We start from the raw sequence: 23,432 nt of genomic DNA, 5'->3' as shown, positions 1-23,432 counted from the left end.
CACACACACACAAGCCAATGTTTATACAAAGCACATTTTGAAAGTATAATTTAGATAAGAAAGTACAGTTAAATCAATCTAGCTAGCTGCCTGCTTAGCAGTCAGTGTCAGAGTAAAGACAGGACTGATATGTGTCTCCTTACCAGTGAGCTAGTCTTTACATAGAGTATAATTTTCATGGCCTTGCATAATGTGGTGAAACTTCCATTTTAAATGTAACAGGCCACATTTTAACATTCATAAATAGGCAGTCAGTAAAAGATCCCAGAATTCAATTCTTATATGCGAATCCCAGTTCCCTCTAAATGTTTCGAGTTCTCATATCTGGAAGGCTTACAACACCAAGTAAAGTGACACTAAGGAGTGGGAGAGTTAGGTTCCAGGGTGCAGAGTCATGCATGTCTTCTTCTAAATCCCTACTCACAAACCTAATTGTTTGAATTCCTAGAATGAGCAATTTATGGAGGCAGTGCAAAAATTCCAGTGCTGATCAGAGTGCCAGTGCCAAGTACAATTTCGATTTAATAATTTTGTACCCTTGGGTCAGAAAGAGAAAAAAAAACAGAACATGGTCCACCAAATTTAATTTATTATTTCTCTCCCAGCATAAAAGCTAAACAGCAAGTAATGAAATTAGTTCATTCTATGTCAGTTACAGTGCTGCAGAGCTGTTTGGCAAGATTTTCTGATACTTGAATGCTCCTCAGATATTGTTGATCTTAGTTTTGAATGCAAGAGGCTAGTCTTGCACCCAAGGAAGTTAATCTGAATTCACAAAATAAGTGAATTTGAAGTGGATTCATTAAACTGCATTAAACCCTGGATAAGGTTTCAAACTAAAAATAAAAGCATCCTTCATTTGGTTTTACAGTATTTATTTCACTTGTCAGACTCTCATTTTTAATCATTTCAGAGTAACTTCCCTGGATGTCTTGCCCTTAATACATGGGGATTGTCTGGGAATGAGAAAGTGGTCCTGTTTAAACAAGGCTCAGGGTAATCTGATGTAGAAGAAAGTGTGGAAATGCAACCAGGCACAAGTCAGTAACCATTTACCTGTTCTGTTGCTGTCTAACATGCTAGTTTAACTCCAGTGCAGCCTGTAGGTAGCAGATATAGCAGGTAAAATGCTCCTTCACTGCAACATTATGTACCAATCACACAAAAAAACTCTATTCAGTGATATACTAGAGAACCAAAAAATGCTACCCCACAGCACAGATGCTGTTGAGAAAGACAAAGTGAAGCGTGAGTAATTACATATTTTTAACAGCTTAAAATTAAACTACAGCTCAGCAGCGAAATAAGTCCACAGTGAAGAAATTTTGATCTGGACCGAGCTTGATCTACAGGTCTCTATGTGTAAGTATTTTCATACACGTACGTTTGAGTGCACACATGATATAACTGTGATTAGTAATTTGGGCAATATACCTATTTGCAAATGCATCTTTAGAGGCCATGTTTGAGAACTGTGTCCATCTCTCACCTAAAGCAAATAACACTTCCTTATTTCATCAAGATGTTTGAAGCCGACTATTTCAATATGTTATCAATATTATTAGCAATGTTACAAAATATATTCAAACATAAGTATACTATGGTGGCTCTTGTTGCAACTCCATTGTTAAGAATGCATTGAATTTGACTTAAGGATAGGGAATGTCACAAATCATGTTAAGTAGATGCAGTGGCAAAACTGTGAAGATGGTCTCTTCGGCTGTGTCTACACTTGCATTCCTCTTTTGAAAGAGGCACGCAAATGAGGGAAATTGAAAATGCAAATGAGGTGCACATTTCCCATAAAAAAGGGAAGAAGGGTTCTTTTGAAGATGAGGGTTACTTTCAAAAGAGCCATACTATCTATACTGCAATTTTTTTTCCTTTTGAAAGAAGCTCTTTTGAAAGAATATGCAAATGAGATGCCAGATATCTAAATCTACACCTCATTTGCATGTCTCTTTCGAAAGAGGAATGCAAGTGTAGACACAGTCTTTATGTCAGGGCCCCTTTCCTTTATTTTTAAATACTGCATTTAGTTCAAATAATCTCAGAAGGTTTTCTGCTTGGCTTCAGAGAGATTAGCCTTTAGTGACACTGCTGCAGTTTGCTTGGTTTGTTTCAGGGCATATATTTCCCTTTGGAAATTATTCATCATTCTCATGTATGGTGAGAAAAAATCAAGGAACTTACCAGACTTATGTCAAGAATCCAAACTTGTGATACACGGGGTTTTAAACAGGTGATTTAAAGCTTTTGTATTTATAAAAGGCTGGCTGATGCAATTTGATAGGAAAGATGAAATACATACACTTTAAGTTGAAAAGGCACAGGTACTGGCCATACGATTTCTTGTTTCTATTGTTATTATTTACTTAATTTAATAATCTACTGTTGCTCAGGTAGGCAACAAAAGCAAAAGGTGCATGGAGCAAAAAATATCAGTGTAAGTACAGTCTAAATATTTAATTTGCATAGTTTATTTTGAATCTATTTACCATGTCACCCTCCAAAAGATCTGGAAATATGTACAAAGTATTAATAAAAATTCTACCATGACACCCCCCTGCTCACTTAGCCTGTCCCTTCACCCTTCCATCCCAGAAAGTAACTTGAGATGCTAGATCCACAAGTTGCGCTTCTCTAGTCCAGCGCTCTTGTGACCTGACTGGTGCCGAACCAGAACATTTGCCAAACCACAGGAGGTCAGTACTGTCTAGCAGCATTACCAACACTTCCACTACTTACTGGGCTCTTAGAAGACCTTTTAGGGGTAAATTATGGCTAAATAACAGCATAGAACACTGAGAGCCCAGTCTGTTGGCTGGAAACAAACTTTATGGGACCATGGAAAACTACACCAAGACAAGTGGATATCCATTTAACTAAAATCATGCTGGACCATGGATGTTGCCAGACTACAAAGCGCTGGATCAGAGAGGTTCAACCTGAAGTTTGAAATCCTATTGGCCTTTCTTTGTGAAACAAATGCAATGAAAATTATTCAGAAATACAATAAATACATTGTTAATTTTGAAGAGACAGAACTAGGTATTTGCATTTAAGTCTACTGAAACAAACAGGAAGTGGAAGATCCTATAAAATGTCAACAGAAATATACTAGTAATAATAGTAGCAATGCAAATCAAATAATTTACAAATTGCAAAATGCTTCTTGAATATTTAAGGAAAGTTACATTTGCTCTTTGATGGGAATACAGTTCTTGTTTGATTATATTTATGTTACTTCTATCTCTACTATTTTCAACATTAAAGAGTGGGTAAAATTACAAAAGCAATAAAAAATGGTAACCCATTTCTGCACATATCTTCTCCCTACAAGTCATCCAAGTTATTATCTGCTCAGTTTAATAACAAACAAGTTTTCATTGCTGTCAGCACTACAGAACCTATATAGATGTTAAAGAGTAAACTGTGTCCTATACTGCCTCATGTATCATACACAATGCCAGACTCTTTATTGCTGATGAAGATACATGAAGCAGAAAGAACACATTCATTTCCAGCTGGTGAACTGGATTTGCTTCACTGGCAGCTTCATGCACCCTGTGTCTGGGACAGACTGTTATTCTACTAGGGCATAATGACAAAATGAACACAGTAGAACCTCAGAGTTACAAACACCTCAGGCCCTCTACAATATTTGTAACGCCAAACAAAATTGTATGGCTGTTTTTTCAAAAGTTCACAGCTGAACATTGACTTAATAAAGCTTTGAAACTCTACTATGAAGAAGAATGCAGCTTTCCATCCCCTCTTTTGGATTATATTTAATACAATACTGTACTGTATATGCTTTTTGTTGTTGGTCCCTGCTGCTGCCTGATGGCATACTTCTGGGTCCAAATGAGGTGTGTGGTTGGCTTTAATTCTGAGGTTCTACTGTAGCTTAGAGTAGATTAGAGTTGCCAGGTATCCAGTTTTTGACTAGAATATCTGGTCAAAAAGCAAACCAGGCATCATTGGTTAGTATCCTTGATCTACCTGTCAAAAGTGCAACTGACATGGGGCTGGCATGTTCTCCACTTGGCTCTGGGTGGCTCCCCAGAAGTGAAGACACGTTCCTGCAGCCCCTCTTCAGAGGCATGGGCAGAGGATTCTGCAGCTTCAACTGGCAAGGATCTGCAGCCAATGGGAACTGTGGAGGCAGGGTCAGCAGACCAATGCAGCCTACAGAGCTGCCTGACTGTGCCTCCACATAGGAGCCAGGGGACGTGCTGGCCACCTCCAGGAGCTGCCTGAGGTAAGTGCTACCCATAGCTTGCATTTCCCCCTCCCTGCTCCCCAACCCTTTATTTGAGTTCAGAAACACCTCCCACACTCCAAATCACTAGGTCCCAGCCCACAACCCTCTCCCGCACCCCAAGCTCCTCATCCCTGTCTCTAGCACAGAGCCCACAACCTTGACTGCCACCCTTACCTCTCCCCAGCACTCCAACCCCATCTGCTCCTCCCAGAGCCCTTTCCACAACCTGAAACTCTCATTTCTAGTTCACCCGAGTCTGCACCCCCAGCCCAGAGCCCCTCCTATGCCCCAGCACCCTGACTCAGTCCAAAGCTCCCTCCCACACTCCGAGATCCTCAGGCCCACCCCCCAAGCCTGAAGCATCCTCCAGTACTCCAAATGCCCCATCCCTGGCCCCATTCTAAAGCCCTCACCCCATCCTATGCACCAATCCCCTGCTCTACCCAGTGAAAATGTGTGAGAGAGAGTGGGGAACCTGCCTAACATAGGCAACAGAATGTCAGCCAGCAGTTCCTGTACCAAGCCCATAACTTCACAGAGAACTACAGCATGTGTTTTGGAAAGATAAGCTACCTTGATCTGTAGAGTAAAAGTGATAAAGACTTCATCACATTCTTCATTAAATGTTTTAGTGGTTAGTTATCTACACAGTTACTCCCCAAATGCACATTCACTTTCCAATGGAAACCAGAAAACTAATCTGTTCATAATCATCAACTCTGAGGCATGTATCTTCAGAACTTCTACAGAGCAGGCTACACAAGACCAACCCATGAAATAATATTTGTGCTCTGCATAAAATCCTTGAGTCTAGAAATACTAGCATATGTGAGCAATACCACTGCAATCAATGAGACTACTTAAATGCATCAAGTTACTCTCATACTTAAGTATTTGCAGAATTGGGACCTGTATATTCATGCTTGGCTGAGCTACATAACAATCCAGTGAAAAAAGTTCCTTTACAGGAACATCATTTAGTACCAGCTATTAGACATTTGGTTCTATGAAATGCTTAAATGTAATTAAAACATGAAAACATGAAGTAATGTTTAAAACAGCCCATAGATATCTGAATGTTCTGATTAAGTTTATATGCAACCTTTCAATCATGCAAAAAAAATTCAAATATTGCAGAACACTGTTTTTGATTTTTAAAGTGAGCAAATAGTTATGGAAGTCACTGACTTGGAATAAATACTGAAAATCAACATGTTGCTATGACAGACATGCTCCTTTAAATATATCTAACATTTTGCATGAAAAGAAGGTTCTAGTTAATAGTTCGCGATTGTTTTCATTTTTCATATAGCCTTTGGTAGATACAATGTGATATAAATTTGCTTTAAATTCAATACAGAGTGAGGTCACAAATTCATAATACCCTTTTGTCCTGTGTGTGAAAACAAATGTACAGCTCAAATCCAAGCTGGCTATTAATTTTAAAGGCATTGAACCAAGTAAACCTAACCTTTAGTCCTTCCAGTTCACTCTCCAGCTGTTTAGAGTACTGCTCACTTCGCTCGCGCAATTTCCTGTCCTTGGATGCCTCAGCAGCTGCAGCTTCGGCATGGACTTCCAGCTACAAAAAAGGGTAATACATTCTTATTTTTCCAAAATTGTATTTTTAGTTTAAGAGTTGAATATTCAATACTAAAGTGAAAAATTCAAATCCTAAAAGAGAAATTGGACTTTCTATATGAAATGATAATCACGCAAAGGAAGATTTATAGATAGGGTGATGATCCATCATCCTGTTTTGGCTGAGACAGTCCCGCATTTAATGCAACTGTCCTAACTTTCTTTTTTTAAAAATGCAAATTGTCCCATATTTTGAGTTCCAGCGCTCCTCCAGCTGGGCGGCCACAGTCAGTGCAGCTGCAGTCACTTCCTGTTTGTGGCTGGCAGGAGAATGCAGGGCTGGTGTTGTTGTCAGGCAGGGCTCAGTGGTCTGTGCGCACACGCACACACACACACCACCAGTTGGAGGAGAGGCATCCTGTGTGTGATGCAAGGTTAGGGTTTTGGTGGCGTGTTTGTCACCTCTCCCCAAGTGCACTCTAAGGCAGCATTTCTCAGAGAGCGAGAGTGGGGGGCGGGAGTCTGCCAGCCCTTTCAGGCTGTGGGGCTGAGGCCTCAATCCTTGACACCCCTCTGCCCCCCATTGAAGTTGAGAGCTGCAGAGCTGAATCCCCAAGTTGGTGACCCCACAGGGCTGAGGACTGGAACTGAGGACTGAAGCTCCAGTCCCCAGTGTGCCCATCCCCACAGGCTGAAGACCTGCTCCCCAGTGCACCATTCCTCCCCACTCCACAGGCTGGACCTCAAGTCCCAGCATGCTCCTCCCTTTAGGCTGACACCCTGATCCCTGCTGCTCCCCCCTTCTCCTGCCAATGAAGCAGGGAGTTGTAAGACTGAATGCCCGAGCCCTGGCAACCTCTATATACCTCTCCCCACCAGCCCACCCAAAACTTGAGTAAAAATGCAGTGCAGCCCCAGGGACAGACCCACTTGTCCTCTCTCCCTGCTCTGGCTGGCTCCCAGCCCCATTTTCTCACATAGCCAGTAAGAGCTGCAGGGGTGGGGGACCCAGCTCTATAAATGGCAGAGCCCTCAGAGAGCAGGGGCTGCAGGGGAGCCTTCCTGGCACACAGATTCTAATTACCCCATACCTGCCCTCTGAGCTGTCCCCTACCCACACACAATCTCTAGCTATGGCTGCCTGACCACAGCCCCAACTACTTCCTGCCTAGAGACAGCCCTTAGCTACCCCTTCGCTGAATCATGAGCTACCTCCTGCCCCTGCACTGAAGCCCCCTCTCAACTTAAGGTCAAGGTCAAATGGCACTTGACCCCTCCTCCATCCCACCCCCACCAGTTGGCCCTGGTTGGGGAAGGATACCGCATAGTTCTGATTGCTTGCCATTGAACTCACTTGAATTTGAGTAATTTTGCCAGGTGTCCCATATTCATCAAAGGGCAATATGGTCACCCTATTTATAGACTACAATTTGAATATATTTTTAAAAGACAGTGAAGTAAGCATGACTTGTTTGTATGAAAATCTTCCAAGTATAATTACCACCTGAAGGATTCTACAAATTTCTTTTTACTTACTTCTTTTTTGAGTCTTTCTGTTCTGCGTAACTCTTGCCTTAGGAGTTCCACCTTTTGCATCACCATGTCCATCTCTTCTTCTTTATCTCGGACCTGACGGGTAAGTTTCTGTTTTTGGGAGTGCAAGTCTGTCAGCCGTTCATTCATCTCGGAGAACTCCTGCATGGCTAATTTTCGCTGGCTGTGTGCATCTTTTAGCTCTTTGGTTTGTGATTTTAATCTTTCACTAGACTCCATCAGCTCCTACAATTAAAAAAAAAGTTTTAAACCTACAGAGCTTTGGGGTCAAATTCTGTCTTTGGATGGGTGCATGAAGGTTTCATTGAATTGACTGGAGCCACATACATGCACTGAAGCATAGAAAACTAGAAACAATATGGCTGCATCTACACCAGCAAGTTCTTTCGAAAAAGAGCCCATGGAGTGTCCGCACACACAAAGCATTCTTTTGAAAGAAAATCAAAAGAATGTGGCACTCCTTTCAAAAATCATTCTTCTTTTCCTGTTTCAGGAAGAGCGCTCCCTTTCTAAAGCTTCTTTTGAAAGAAAACGTGTATAGATGCTCCACAGGGCCCTTCTTTGAAAAGATAAAAGTCTTCATTTTAGATCCCTGGCCCATTCTTTCGAAAGAGAAGGGGATGTGTGGATGCTCTCTTTTGAAAGAGCAGATCACTCCTTTGACCTGCTTTCTTGTGTGTGGACGCAGTCTTTCCAAAGAAGTTTTTTTCAGCAGAGATCTTCCGGAAGAGCTTCTTTCCAAAGATGTCTGTAGTGTAGATGTAGCCTATATGGCACAGACAAGGTGCTTGCACTGAAAATTCCTTGTAAAGATAGTGCCAGATTATGATCAACTGAAGTCAGTGGAAGTGCTTCAATCTATACCAACTCTAAAATTAGCCACTGTATAAATCTAAAGCAAAGGCTTTTGATATTTTTAAGGTCTGATTTAAAAACAAATACCTGAGCTTTGCTTTGGGTTTTCACTACTACTTAACATAAGTAAGAAGAAAGTTGCATCATTAATTTATTTTAGCTGTCAAATAAAAAATGAAGTGTTAAGTGAATGAGAACAAACCCTTTGGAAGTAAACCTCTCCACACACCTGTTATAACTCCCATCAACTTTGCATGGAAGGAGTCAATTATCATCCATACACATCATAATTGATTATTTCACTGAACATACATAAGCCCAGAAAATATTTCCATTTATAATCATTAAAATTTACAGATAGGCTGAGTAAGAAAAATTAGGCTTGAGAACATCGTTGAGTTTGATTTAAGGATATTTACTTTGTATATTTTTACATGTGATGTTGCAAGTTATGTTTTAATAATTACAAAGCTTTAACTTTTTGAACATCATCATCTACTGCTATTAATTAATTATTGTGTGACCATCATACTTGTACCTTGGAAAATCTAAACCTATAAAAATCTAAAAAATATACTTAAAATAAACTTAAAAACAAACTTTGCCAAGCCTACATACACTACAGAACAGTACTGGATGCAGAAGCAAATAACTCCAGTACAAGTGAACTATACCTTTAATGAGCTTGGATATATAGGGAAGTCTATCTTCTGTGGATAACTCTTACACAATGATTCATCCTGACAGATCTTAGAGTAAACTCTAAAGATAATATACCTCAGCTTTTGGGATAAGACTGAGAATCCAAAACAATCTGGATAGTTGTCATGAAATTATCAAAGTGGAGCAGTGCAAAAGAAGTGAGGAAGAGAGAGCCTGAATATGTATGCAACAGGCTCCAGAAGGAAAAATATTTTGTAACTTTCTTGGCCAAAGTCAAGAGCATTTGCCATTTTTCTACCATGTTAAAGAAACCCTAATACTCAGTATTGTCACAAAGAGAGAGATGGTCTCCCTGGCAGATATACTGATCCCAACACACTGAGGGCTCTGTAGGTCAAAATTAACATCTTCAATTTCACAAAACTAAACAAAAAAAACCCAACCAAACAGACCCATAGCACCTTAAAGACTAACAATATTATTTATTAGGTGATGAGCTTTCATGGGACAGACCCACTTCTTCAGATCTGGAGAATACAATTTGACTTGGTAATTTAGCACCCAAAGCAGCAGCCACAGCACTAATTAAATGTATTCATGGTTAGAGACCCTTTTTTAAGCATCTTGTTATATTCTGCTAAACATCCTTTTTCCAAACTGAATTGAGGTATAGTCCCATGTACAGTTCATTGTAAAAAGTATGTATCTATGGTAGCAAGATGTGCACACAAGAGAGAGGATTGCAACCTCCTGAGCAGATGCAGTAAAATAAGGGGAAGAGGAGAAGAAATGGCAAGAGTGAAAAATATTGATTTTTTTCCTCCCAAATTATTATTTAAATCCTCAGATTTTCAGATCTTCTTACTCCCTCCCCTGGAAGTGTCCATGTACCACAAAGCTAATATTTCTTGAATAACTGGAGCAACACTTCCCACTATACTCATCAGATTTCAGATTAAATCCTTATTCTGTAGCCGTTCATCTATGCTTCGCCTACTGCAGTTATAATTATCACCTTAATCTGAGGCCAAGAAAGGCTTTCTGTGCAGCCAACATAGCGCTTGCTTCATGGATCTGTTTAAGGTCTGGAATCAATCAGCTAGGACCACCCATATGACAGTACACATAATGCTTTAAGTAATCTCTTTGCATCAAAAAAAAAGTCAGAATGTACAAAACGAGATACATTTGTATCGCTTTCTAATTAATTTTACTTTGTATATGAGATGTTATGACAACTCTCATTTTAAGAGAAACATAATAAAAGCAAAACTGCCTTGTGGTCTAGAAAAATATCTGACAAAGCATTTTATACCTTATTAAGATCCTCCCTCTCTTGCTTCAGTGCTCTAATTTGTTTCTCAAAAGCCTTGATTTGTCTGGAAGCATCATCCAATTCTCGTCGTGCAGAACTTGCCTCCTCCAGTTGTTGTTCCAGTTGACCAGAATCTAGAAAGAAAAGGTAATGCTAAATATGTAAGAGGAATTCATGCTTACTATACAATAGCAAAGAATCTGGCTGGCCTAAACAGTTTTCATTTGCATTCCCTTATGCAGGTAGAATTAAAAATATAATCTCAAATTACTAATGATTGTGAAGGTAGTGCTTTGGGGTCTTTCTAAAAAATCTATGTTTTTTTAGTACCATGTTTGTTTTTAATGCGATAGAACATACAAAGTTCCAACATACTCATAATGTGGCATGCCAAATAACAAACATTGCCAGTTTATTATGTGATATAACATGGCAAATAATGTCCCAGTTCATAATTTAATGTAATATGATGTGTCTTCAGCTACAGTACACTGGGATGTAGCATATTATCTGACATATTTCAAATGACATTGTCTCATAATGTATTTTTTCCTCCCTCAAACAAAGAGAACTGATAAAAAAAAAGTGCTGGGTTACTCAGGAAATGACAAACCTTCTCCTGATGATCACATTCGAATTATTTTCAGATGGTTTTGCTTCTAGAATTAACACCATTTATATTTGTATTTATGTGACCTGCTTTGTTTATTGTTACTGTAACTATGGGAAGGCACATATTCTGAAAATCGTTTCTTATAAACTGTTACTCAGAAAACAGAAATAATTTTCAAAGCACATCCACATTATGTCAAATATAAGTATAGTCAAATGAAACAATTTCAAAAGCAGAATTGCATGTAGTAAACCACTGAGAAGTTTGTGAGAGAAAGAAAAATGCAACAATTTAATTCATGTTCCTTGCTACCTCTTTTCTTAAAAGTTTATTTATATTTTGGATATATACACAATTATCGATTAAATCGTGGCCCTATGAAATCAATGTTAGTTTTGTCATTGACTTCATTGGGGCCAGGACATCAACCCATATGCTTGTATTTACATAGTATGCACATACACGTTTTTAATAAAAATCTGAACATCTTATTTTTACCACATTTTTAGAAATGTGACCGTAACAGCCTGGCTCTTCGAACAACAAAATACAAATACTATACAAATAATACAGTTTTTAAGAGCTGCAATTTTTGGAGCACAAACATTTTTTAGGCAGATGAATAACTATTAACTTTTATCCCCATAAACACTCTCTACTGTTTTAATTTGTTGACTCTTATTTTAAAACTTTAAATGAATGCACTTAAACTACAGCTAAAGCTCTACGCCAAAATTATTAACTGCCCGTCTCATATATTCTACTCTGAAATCACCAACACAAGAAAGTTTATATGCTGCTATACTGGGCCAAAATAAACCTCTTCTATGAGTGAACTACTTTGTTCCATAGCTCACTTTTCTTTCTTCTATTGCTATCCTTTATATATTTGGCAACATGAAGGATTCCTCAACGTTTTCTTTTACGTGACTTACGAAACAAAACATATATAACTTTCACCTCAAAAATTGAAAGCATATGTCGAGTTGTCATTTCCTGGAAGACTGGATAGACAAAAATGTCCTGATTGAAGAAGGTCTCATTAGGGAGAGACCTGAATCTGACACATTTTTTCATTCATTTTCACCATCTTCAACAAGTGCTCACTATCACATTATTAGATTAGTCAAGAAAACAGGTAAAAGACAAGAACCAAAAATTGGTAGCTACATTTTAATGATTAACAATAACTGTTGACTGAGATGTGGTTATCAGTGGATACAAAGCAGATATCCTCAGATTTGCCGGTCTCTAATTCTTGGCTTAACACTCATAGAGACAGGCCCAAATCATGAAGGTTTATCTTGACTTTCCTAAATTTCAGAGGACATAGGTTTGTGCTGAGAGATAAAGGCCAATAAGTATGCTGGCACCAATGTCCAGTTTGAATTCCTTCGATGTTGAGAAGTGTTCAGATATAAGCGTTTGATTTCGGTCCATCTCTTCTCAATAACCACCTTTTATAATCTGCATCACAAAAAGCATACGAAAACACCTACAGTACTACTCTTCTGTCCCATCACAACATTTTTTTTTTTGGTGATGGGATCAGATTAGTCAGAGCTTTCTATATATATTTCAACAACTGGACCAGACAAAACATTTAAGTATACATAGTGGGGGAAAAAAATCATTCTTTACCGGGGAACAGATTAGGGAACTTTATAACATATTTTCCCTCTCCTATTTCTGTAATCAAACTCACCTTAGAATAAGTTAGAAAAGCAGACCTTAACCAGGAAACAAGGACAACCCGAGGGGCTGCAAACAGGTTTCAGGGTTCTGCCAAAATAAACCTGGGAGCAGGGCTGGTGTGCTGGTGTCAATCTCACTGGAGTCTAAAGCAGAAAGCCAAACCCTGAGCCCTCCCACCAAGGGCTGAAGCTGAAGTCAAAGCAATTTAGTTTCCCAGGGCCCCATGCGGTATGTAGCCCTTAATGTCAGCCCTTGTTCTGCATCTACATGATATGCAGAAGAACAGTTGCTGTGGCACAAGTGGGCCATGGAGGTTTTATAGCATGTTTGGAGGAGACTCAAAAAAAAAAGGTTGGGAGCCCCAAAGTTAGGCAGCTATGTTGCCTCTCATTTTGTTATTATCCTTAAAGTTTTTGCTTGACCAGTTTAAAAATTATCACTGCTAAGCGGACAGAGGAGCACATAATATATGTAAAAGTAAACATGCACACAGTTACTTAAGCAACGTGTATAATGAAACTGAAAACTATTAATGGTAAAGTAGTACGGTAAGAAAAATCTCTTTGGCTATGTCTATACTACAGCAATCCTTCAAAAGAAGTTCTTCCAGAAGACCTCCTTGCAGTAAGGAGGAGTACAGGGGTCAACTGTCGAGCCTTGATAGTTTCCACTAGACAGAGCTGCTTGGAATGCTGAAGTAGCTGTAGTCCCCCCAGGTATCTTAGCTGCCAGGAGAGACCTCCCTCTGGCGGGTCCAAGCCCCCAAATATATTTAATTGCCGGGGAGACTTCCCTGTGGCAACTGCAAGTCCATGAAATTCTTTCTTGTCCTTGGAGCTCTAAATGCATGTCAGCTAGGACACAGTGCTGCCTGACAGCACTGTAAGCACCAAACAGCAGGCATCTCCTTTTATTGGGTCAGGGGCTGCCCACATGATGTGGCTGAGTGTGGGAAAGACCCTGCCTATATGGCACCTGTGGGGGAGTGTCTTATGCAAGCACAACACCTGGTGTGGCGGGGCAGCAGCTGGCACCAGGCAGTGCAGAAAAAAATAACCACCAGGCAGTGCAGAAAAAAATAACAAGTGTAGAGACAGACCCATGAACTCCCTGCAGGGGATATCTGTAATGGATAGATGCTCTCATAGTGCTAATTGCAAAGAGAGACAGATGTTTCTCAGGCTCTCATACAAACATAACCCCACAGCTACAGGCTTGCTTTTCCTTCTTTGAAATTAACAGTCTTCCTGTTACCTAATTGTGGTGCACCTGGAGAACAGTGGCCAGAGTGGAGCAGTTGTGGATAATACACGGGACACCTCTGGAGGCTAATAAACTAGATTTTAAGATGTGGTGCTTCCACACTGGCCTTTAATTGAACTTTTGAATTCAAGCTTGACACTATACCCATCAGGTAACAACGATATTGTAATGTCGATATTAGTGCTCCTTAAATCAAGCAAATGGTATTTACAGTGAAGACAGTTACACAATAATATTGCGCTAACTGCCTTATATTCGAATTTATCTCATAGCGTAGATGCAGCCTTAGCCCCCTCAATAGTTACTTTTACAAGCGGCCCACACTCCTCAGACATGTTGTAAGTGGTAGTAGTTGTTTTTACTTGAATTTCTAATTAAGACAAAGCAAACATAGTCCCTTTTAATTTGTACAACACGCTCACAGATGTCAGCAACAATGTGCAGAGCTCTGAATTTGCTAACTTACTTTTATAAAGTCAGATGAAGCTTAAAAATTAGATGATATAATTTAATGACTTTCTGATGGAGCGGCAGATGAGATAGATAAATTAGGACCCAATGAATAAACCTTCCATACCGTCACATTTCAGAGATTAGACAAAATTTAGGCCAAACATCTTGACATCTTACCTCTTAAAGTGGGAAACTACAGGATGTATTTTTATCTAAAGTGATCTCCTTACCACCAAAGCAGACGAGGATGCAGAAACATGCAGTGAGGGATATAGATTTCTAGATCTATATCGACTGTTTCAAAGTAATCACCTTTTATGTGCAATTTTTTATGCTTTGCCACTTAGACAGCGAACAGGAGCAACTAACAGGGAGTTTGCCTGGGAAAGCATCCTTGAGGAGCTCAGGTCAGTGTAGCATTCGGGGGGCTGCGTTGTGAGCTGGTGGGTTGAATTTCTTGTCTGTGCATTTGTTTGATTTTGCAGAGAGGGGCAGTTTGAATAGCTGCCTGTGTGCCTGAGCATCTGTTTTGTAGAGAGGGGCAGTTGGAAAGCGTGTTTGGCAGTTTGGCAAGTTTGCAAGGTGTGAATTGGGAGAACTTCCTTCCACGTGGGCCTTCAAGGGCTGATTAGATTGAAGGCAAAGGCATTGAGCCGGGCCTAACCAGCTAGCAGCTCTATAAGAAGGCAGCCCCAGCGAACCCTGTGAGCAGCAAACGGGAGCAGCTAACAGGGAGTTTGCCTGGGAAAGCATCCTTGAGGAGCTCAGGTGAGTGTGGTATTTGGGGGCGGCATTGTGAGCTGGTGGGTTGAATTTCTTGTCTGTGCATTTGTTTGATTTTGTAGAGAGGGGCAGTTTGAATAGCTGCCTGTGTGCCTGAGCATCTGTTTTGCAGAGAGGGGCAGTTGGAAAGCATGTTTGGCAGTTTGGCAAGTTTGCAAGGTGTGAATTGGGAGAGCTTCCTTCCAAGTGGGCCTTCAAGGGCTGATTAGATTAGAGGCAAAGGCTTTGAGATGGGCCTAACCAGCTAGCAGCTCTATAAGAAGGCAGCCCCAGGTGAACCCTGTGAGCAGCAAACAGGAGCAGCTAACAGGGAGTTTGCTTGGGAGTTCGCCTTCATGAGAAGCCCCATACCTGTTTTCACTTCCTTAAATGGTGTTTCTCTTGTGCTCTTCAAGGAGGCACTAGAAACAAATAAGAGATCTCTGAAAAGGGAAAAAATGGACAGTGACATGGCTGGTGAGAGGTCTGTTGTTGTGACCTGCATGTCATGTGCCATGTTTGTCTTCCTCCCGGACGACAGAAAGGATTTTCTATGTACCAAGTGCAAGCTGGTTGCCATTTTAGAAGAAAAGGTTAAAGGACTTGAGGCCCAAATATCAACCCTCAGGTCCATCAGAGAGGGTGAAGACTTCCTGGATAGAAGACAACAGATAATACTGCAGGAACAGCAGGTTGCCCAAAACAAGGAGGAGAACTGGAAGCATGTTACCTCCAGGAGGAGAAAACCTGTTTAGGTCTCTCCAATTGCAGTTGAGTTAAGTAACTGCTTTCAGCCTCTCTCCACAGGTGATATGGTGGAGATAACAGGGGCTGATACCTCACAGGGATTGGATCGGAAGGAGTCCTCATGGTTTCTAAGGCATGGGATGTGCAGTCCTAGGGATGGGAGTTCCATGACCACCACCCCTAAGAGAAAAAGGTGGGTGGTGGTGGTTGGGGACTCCCTTCTAAGAGGGACGGAGTCATCCATCTGCCGTCCAGACCTAGAATCCCTGCAAGTTTGCTGCTTGCCTGGAGCTAGAATCCGGGATATTACAGAGTCCCTGCCAAAAATTGTTAAACCTGTAGACTGTTACCCCTTCCTACTTCTCCATGTAGGAACTAGTGATACAGCTAAGAGCTACTTTGAAGAGATCATGGCGGATTACATAACCCTAGGAAGGAAGATCAAGGAATATGGTGCACAAGTGGTGTTCTCGTCTATCCTCCCTGTGGAAGGAAGGGGTCTGTGTAGGGATTGTCGAATCAGAGAGGTAAATGCGTGGTTGCGTAGGTGGTGTAGCAGAGAAGGATTTGGTTTCTTTGACCATGGGATTCTCTTTCGTGAACAGGGATTGCTGGGAAGAGATGGGATCCACCTCACAAAGAGAGGAAAGATCATCTTTGTAGGCAGGTTTGCAAACCTAGTGAGGAGGGCTTTAAACTAGGTTCATGGGGGGAAGGTGACACAAGCCCTGAGGTAAGTGGGGAAAGGAGGAGGGAACAATCGAACGGGTTTCCTGGGTGAAGAGGAGAAACTGGGCCAATTGGCCCCTTCTGTAAGATGCTTGTACACTAATGCCAGAAGCTGAGGGAACAAACAGGAAGAACTAGAGGCCCTGGCACAGTCAAAGTAGTATGAGGTGGTTGGAATAATGGAGACTTGGTGGGACAATTCGCCTAACTGGAGCACGGTCATGGAAGGTTATAAACTGTTTAGGAAGGACAGAGAGGAGAGAAAAGGAGGAGTTGCGCTCTATGTGAGGGAGCAGTATGATTGCTCAGAGCTCCATTATGAGGAAGGAGAAAATCCAGTTGAGTGTCTTTGGGTTAAGCTTAGAGGTGGAAGTAACAGAGGTGATGTTGTAGTTGGTGTCTGTTATAGGCCGCCAGATCAGGGAGATGAGACAGATGAGGCTTTCTTCAGGCAGCGAAGTCAAGCTTCCAAATCACAGGACCTGGTTCTCATGGGAGACTTTAATCATCCGGACATTTGTTGGGAGACCAATATATCAGCACACAGACAATCCAGGAAGTTTTTGGAGAATGTTGGGGATAACTTTTTGGTACAAGTGCTGAAGGAACCAACCAGGGGCCACGCACTACTTGACCTGCTGCTCACAAACAAGGAAGAACTAGTAGGAGAAATGGAATTGGGAGGAAACCTGGGCTGCAGAGACTATGAGATCATGGATTTCAGGATTCAGACAAAAGGAAGAAAGGTGAGCAGTAACATACAAACCCTTGATTTCAGAAGAGCAGACTTCGACTCCCTGAGAGAATGGATGAGCAGGATCCTTTGGGAAACGAAGATGAAGGGGAAAGGAGTTCAAGAGAACAGGCAGTATTTTAAACAAGTCTTACTGAAGGCACAGGAACAAGCCATCCTGCTGCATAGTAAGAAACGCAAACATGGTAGGCAACTAGCTTGGCTTAACGGGAAAATCCTTAGCCAGCTTAAACTCAAAAAGGATGCATACAAGAAATGGAAACATGGACAGTTGACTAAGGAGGAGTATAAACATATGGCTGGAGAATGCTGGGCAGTAATCAGGAAAGCAAAAGCACAACTGGAATGCAGCTGGCAAGGGATGTGAAGAGTAACAAGAAGGGTTTCTACAGGCATGTTAACAATAAACGGTTATCAGAGAAGGTGTGGGGCCGTTACTGGATGAGGGAGGTAACCTAGTGACAAATGATGTAGGAAAAGCTGAAGTACTCAATGTTTTTTTTGTCTCAGTCTTCACGGACAAAGTCAACTTCCACATGACGGTCCTAGACAATGCAGCACGGGAAGGTGGGGGGCAGCCACCTGTGGGGAAGGAACAAGTTCTGAGCTATCTAGAAAAACTAGATGTACACAAATCCATGGGTCTGGATTCAATGCATCCAAGAGTACTGAGGGAATTGGCAGAGGTCATTGCTGATCCTTTGGCCATTATCTTTGAAGACTCTTGGAGATTGGGGGAGATACTGGATGACTGGAAAAAGGCAAACATAGTGCTCATCTTTAAAAAAGGAAAGGAGAACAATCCAGGGAATTATAGACTGGTCAGCCTTACCTCAATCCCTGGGAAAATAATGGAGGGAAGCCTCATGGAATCCATTTTGGAGCACCTGGAAGAGGGGAAAGTGATCATGGATTCACCAGGGGCAAGTCCTGCCTGACCAATCTGATTAGCTTCTATGACGAGGTAACAAGCTCTGTGGACATGGGGAAGTCAGTGGATGTGATATACCTTGACATCAGCAAAGCTTTTGATACAGTCTCCCACAATGTTCTTGTCCATAAATTAAGGAAATATGATTTGGATCCTTGGACTATAAGATGGATAGAAAGCTGGCTTGATGGTCGGTCCCAACGGGTAGTGGTCAATGGCTCAATATCTGTGTGGCGGTCGGTTTCAAGTGGAGTGCTGCAAGGCTCAGTTCTGGGGCTGGTGTTATTCAACATCTTTATTAATGACCTGGATGAGGGACTGGATTGCACCCTCAGCAAGTTTGCGGATGACACAAAACAAGGGGGAGAGGTAGATACATTGGAGGGTAGAGAGAGAATCCAGAGTGACCTGGATAAATTGCAGGACTGGGCCAAAAGAAATCTGATGCGGTTCAATAAGGAGAAGTATAGAGTCCTGCACCTGGGCCGGAAGAATCCTAAGTACTATTATAGACTGGGGACCGACTGGCTCAGCTGCAGTACGATGGAAAGGGACCTAGGGGTTATGGTGGATGAAAGGCTGGATATGAGTAAACAGTGTGCCCTTGTAGCCAAGAAGGCTAACGGCATACTAGGATGCATTGGGAGGAGCATTTCGAGCAGATCTAGTGTAGAAGTTATTCCCCTCTATTCGGCACTGGTGAGGCCACATCTGGAATATTGTGTCCAGTTTTGGGCCCCCCACCCCCCAGTATAAAAAGATGTGGATTTGCTAGAGCAGGTTCAGCGGAGGGCAACAAAAATGATTAAGGGGCTGGAGCAAAAGACCTATGAGGACAGGCTGAGGGATTTGGGCTTGTTTAGTTTACAGAAGAGAAGACTTAGGGGTGATTTAATAGCAGCCTTCAACTTCCTGAAGGGGAGCTCTAAAGATGAGGGTGAAAAACTGTTCTCAGTGGTGTTAGATGACAGAACAAGGAGTAATGGTCTGAAGTTGAAGAGGGAGAGGTATAGGTTAGATATTAAAAAAAAACAAACTACTTCACCAGGAGGGTGGCGAAGCATTGGAATGTGTTGCCTAAAGAGGTGGTGGATTCTCCACCCGTCGAGGTTTTTAAGTCCTGGCTTGACAAGGTCCTGGCTGTGATGACTTAGTGGGGGTTGATCCTGCTTGAAGCAGGGGGCTGGACTAGGTGACCTCCTGAGGTCCCTTCCAGCCCTATTCTGTGATTCTGTGAAGTATCATTAGTATGTCTCACTGTCACCATCAATGATTCACCAAGTACAACAGTAAGTGATTTCATTTATCAGACACATTACCTCAATCTCAAAACCCTGCCTTTACAGATGGCTCTGAATTCCAGAGTTCAGCTTAGACTCCTTTCTTGGAATAAGTGATGTCTTCCATACAACTGAGCTATACTCTCAGAAAAAAATGGCTACACATTAGATTATTTCAGATAAAACAAAATCTTATCTTTTAATTACATTCCACTACTGCAGCCAAACTGCTGGATGCACTTTAAAATGGTAAAGAAGACTAGGATACTGCCCACTGGTTGATACACTGTTGATTTCAAACATATTTTAAAGCAAGTAAGTATGATTATAATCAGAGTTATGATCTCAACGCATTATGCTTGAAATATCAAGTGCCAAGTTTAACCCCCTCAAAAATTTACTGCATGCTCCATTGGCACCAGATTACTCAGTGGGAAGGATGAAATGACACAAATAATGCTTACCTCCAATTTTTTACTAAGGCAGGCAGGCCATAATGTAATCACCCTTCTTGGGTTTACAAACATTAGCAAGAACAGGAAAGTAATATTTACCTGTTTCACTTTATTTATTAAATACAGTAATGCAAAAAATGGGTGGGACAGTATGAAGTGCTATTGTGCATACACGTATGCCCGTGACTCTGCAAAAAAACCTGAGCACTAATTTGCTGCTGTACATTCACAACTATTAATGCAAGTGGAAGACTTAATCTGTTCCTGAGATAACTGTTAGAAAAAATTATACCAATGCAAATTAGAGTACAAGTTTCATGGCTACTCTTTGAGGACCTGATTCATAATCACTGTAAATTTGGAATAACTAAATTTTGGGTACATCTGCACTTACCAGGAGATCAGTCCAGTCAGGGTTGATCTTCCGGGTTTGATTTCACTTGCCTAGTGGGGACTATCAAGGCTCAACAACTGACTCCTGTACTCCTCATTACCACAGGGAGTAAGGGAGGTCAACAAGAGAGTTTCTCCCATTGACTTCTCTCACTGAGGACAGCCAGTAAAGTTGATCATAGATACGTCAATTCCAGCTACAAAATTGTCATAGTGGGAATTGCATATCTAGGATTGACTTTCAGGTCTACTGTAGACCTGCCCTTAAAATGAAGGAGTTACAGTGATGTAAAATGGGCGTAAGTAGTAAAGGAGAATCAGGTCCTCAGTGATAAATGTGTACAAAAATGACAGCCATATATATGTAAAAGAATGAGAAGGAAAACATTTTTTCAATAGTTAATACTGAACTGTAAATTTAATATGGGACACCAAATGCTGTCAAGCTGTATTATAAAATCATTATTATGAAAAGGATTGTTTTTCTTAATAATAAAATTACTTTTTTCCTTATCCATGGTCTCCCTGTAAGTGTGTCTTTTCCTTTGAAAGGTTGTATGTGAACAATTGGGACTTACCGGTTACCTGTTTTCTTAGCTTTTCAATTTCTTCTTTTAGGCTTTTGATTTCTAGATCTTTGCTTGCTGTTATTGGACCATCTACGGTTGAATACTGTAAAGCCTGGACTGTCTGGGTGGATTCTAAATAAAAAGAAGAGAACAGTGAGACAGGCCTTCCATATTCTCCAATATACTCTAAGATGTCAAAAGAAAGTGACGTGATACTGGACATAGAGATAAGTTCTGAGTTTATTAGATGGTTAAAAACCATGATTCCACAATCAAGCATCTCCAGCTAAAAGCCCATGCTTGTTGGGGGGCCAAGGGAAGACAGAAATTAGAATTAAAAATATAATAAACTGAAAAAGTGGGAATAGATAATAATTGATACAAATTAGAAGTTATGAAGTTCAGAAAATTGATGAGAATAGGTAACAGCATCTGGGAAAAATCCACAACTAGCAGAGCTACAGACAAGAAAGAATTTTTTAAAAATACTGAGAACAAAAGAGATGGTACTTGACAGAAATGGTAAAGTGTTAATCATGCAGAAAAGGCAGAAGTGTTCAATTATATTTTTGTTCTGTGTAGAAAAGAAACAGGATGATGTGGTTGCATCACATGATGATGATGATGAAGTACTATCCAGTCCCTTAGTAACAGAACAGCAGGTTACACAATATATCTCAGAAGGTGTAAAAAAGTGAACTGTCACAGGGGGAGAATGGGAAGGGAGGAAAACAAAAACCAAAACCCCAAGCAGCTGAGTCTAATTAGTAGTCCTCTCAAGGACTGCTGGGAGTGGGCAGGCTGTAGGCCTAGATAACTTAGATCCAGCTCATTCCAAGCAGGAGAGAGAAGGATGAGGCAGTGTTCTGGAAGACTAGAGTTGTACGTAGGAGTGTCCAAGGAAAAGAATCAGGGTCAAGAGAAGACCAAATGCCTGCTGGACAAAAGCTACGGGGCTTGGGGAGAGTTGGGCACAGGCTGGAACTTGGCTCCACAGGAAACTATGGACTTACTATAGAGACAAAAAAAAAATCTGTGGAGAAATGCAACGAGTATTTGGAGTGCAGATGATGATAGCTAGACATCCTTCTGTCACTACTGCCCCATACTTTCTAGCTCTTTTTTTTCAGGGTAGGAGTGGGGAGCAAAGTAAGGACAGTCAGAAAAATTTCGGGAAGAAGGGACCTCCGGAAGGAGGACTTCTTTCTGGAAGACCCCCCCCAGGGGCCGTGCTTCTACACGCCGTTTTGGAGTCCAGAAGAGTTTCTTCTGGACTCCAAATCATGTGACCTTCTGCTAATGAGGTGCAGGGAATTTACATCTGCACCTCATTAGCGTATTTCGGACTGTTTATTAGCATGCCACCTGCGGAGAAAATGGCATGTGTAGAAATGGCCAATGAGTTTAGTTTATCAGGAGGTAAATATGTTCATGGGGAGGAAATACCAGGGCACCTTAATACAGTAAATCCTCAATTTAACAGACTAATGGGGTAGCGGGGTGTCCGCTATTCCTGAAAGTCTGTTTAATGCGAGGATTTACTGCTCCCCCACCACCCCCAGACTCCCCCAGCCCCAGTTGTCCCCCCCCCAAAAAAAGAAAAAAAGGCCTGCCACTTGCCAGAGCCGCAGCCACTGGAGGGGCTGCTGGACCCCGCCGTGTTGCTGGGACCTCACTGCACGCGGATGGAGGTGCCACTGCATGGCCTGGAGGAGCCACTGCTGGAGCTGCCATGCACTCCTTCCATCAGGAGCGGGGAGAGTATGCGAGTGCCTGTCTGTCCATGTATGCACCCCACCCCTGGTGGGAGGAACACGTGGCAGCACCAGCAGAGGTAGTGGCTCCTCCAGGCCACGTCATTGGTACGTCCCTTAACTTTTGTGGGAGGGGGTGGGAGGATGATTTTACAGACCCCAGCAGACTTCGGGAACTATGGGGGTGGGGCGGCGGGGATGTCTGCTGTTCCTGAAGTTTGCTAAATCGGGGGCCGTAAAAGCAAGGGTTTACTGTATAGCAAAGAAAGGCACCACAAAAACCAATGGCTGGAAACTGAAGCCAGACAAATTCAAATCAGAAATCCAGCACAAATTTAAAAAGTGTGATTAACCACTGGAACAAACTACAAAGGGGAGTGGTAGATTCTCCATTTCTCAATGTCTTTCAATCAAGAGTAGATGCCTTTCTGGAAAGTATGCATGAGCCAAACATAAATTATGCTACAATCAAAGACAAGTTACTAGATTCAATAAAGTGGTAACTGGATGAAAATTAATGGCCTGTCAGATTTGATGATCTAATGGTCCCTTCTGGCTATAAACTCTATGGATCTACGAAAAGAGTGTCTGCTGAGGTACATTAGACAAATGCATTGATTAAGCTTTCAAACACTGGGGCTTAAATTGTGGTTACAACACCACACAAAAGCAGTAAATGAGAACAAAATAAAGAAACATGGGATACTACAGAAAATCCAAGTAATCCATACAGCTTAATGCCTTTAAAGAAGAGATGAGATTTACATTTTGTTGAATGAAGAGCAATACACTGTACCTT

The 23,432-nt window shown here is 41.5% G+C and overlaps 1 protein-coding gene across 7 annotated transcripts in view; it reads right to left on the bottom strand.

The window, feature by feature from the left end:
* The window catches only part of CDC42BPA (CDC42 binding protein kinase alpha), a 312,667-nt gene that overhangs the window by 99,478 nt on the left and 189,757 nt on the right, over positions 1 to 23,432 (bottom strand). For all 7 annotated transcript variants that reach the window (XM_074989868.1, XM_074989866.1, XM_074989861.1 and 4 more), the window contains exons 11-14: positions 20,889 to 21,011; positions 10,236 to 10,369; positions 7,385 to 7,627; positions 5,739 to 5,849 (exon numbers count right to left, since the gene is read on the bottom strand). In XM_074989868.1, the coding sequence (XP_074845969.1) occupies positions 5,739 to 5,849; positions 7,385 to 7,627; positions 10,236 to 10,369; positions 20,889 to 21,011 (611 nt within the window). The remainder of the gene's footprint in view (positions 1 to 5,738; positions 5,850 to 7,384; positions 7,628 to 10,235; positions 10,370 to 20,888; positions 21,012 to 23,432) is intronic.

This window comes from Carettochelys insculpta, chromosome 3 (genome assembly GCF_033958435.1).
Source record: "Carettochelys insculpta isolate YL-2023 chromosome 3, ASM3395843v1, whole genome shotgun sequence".
Lineage (NCBI taxonomy): Eukaryota > Metazoa > Chordata > Testudines > Carettochelyidae > Carettochelys > Carettochelys insculpta.
Note: the sequence above shows the minus strand (reverse complement) of the source record. Positions and strands in the feature narration are given on the sequence as shown.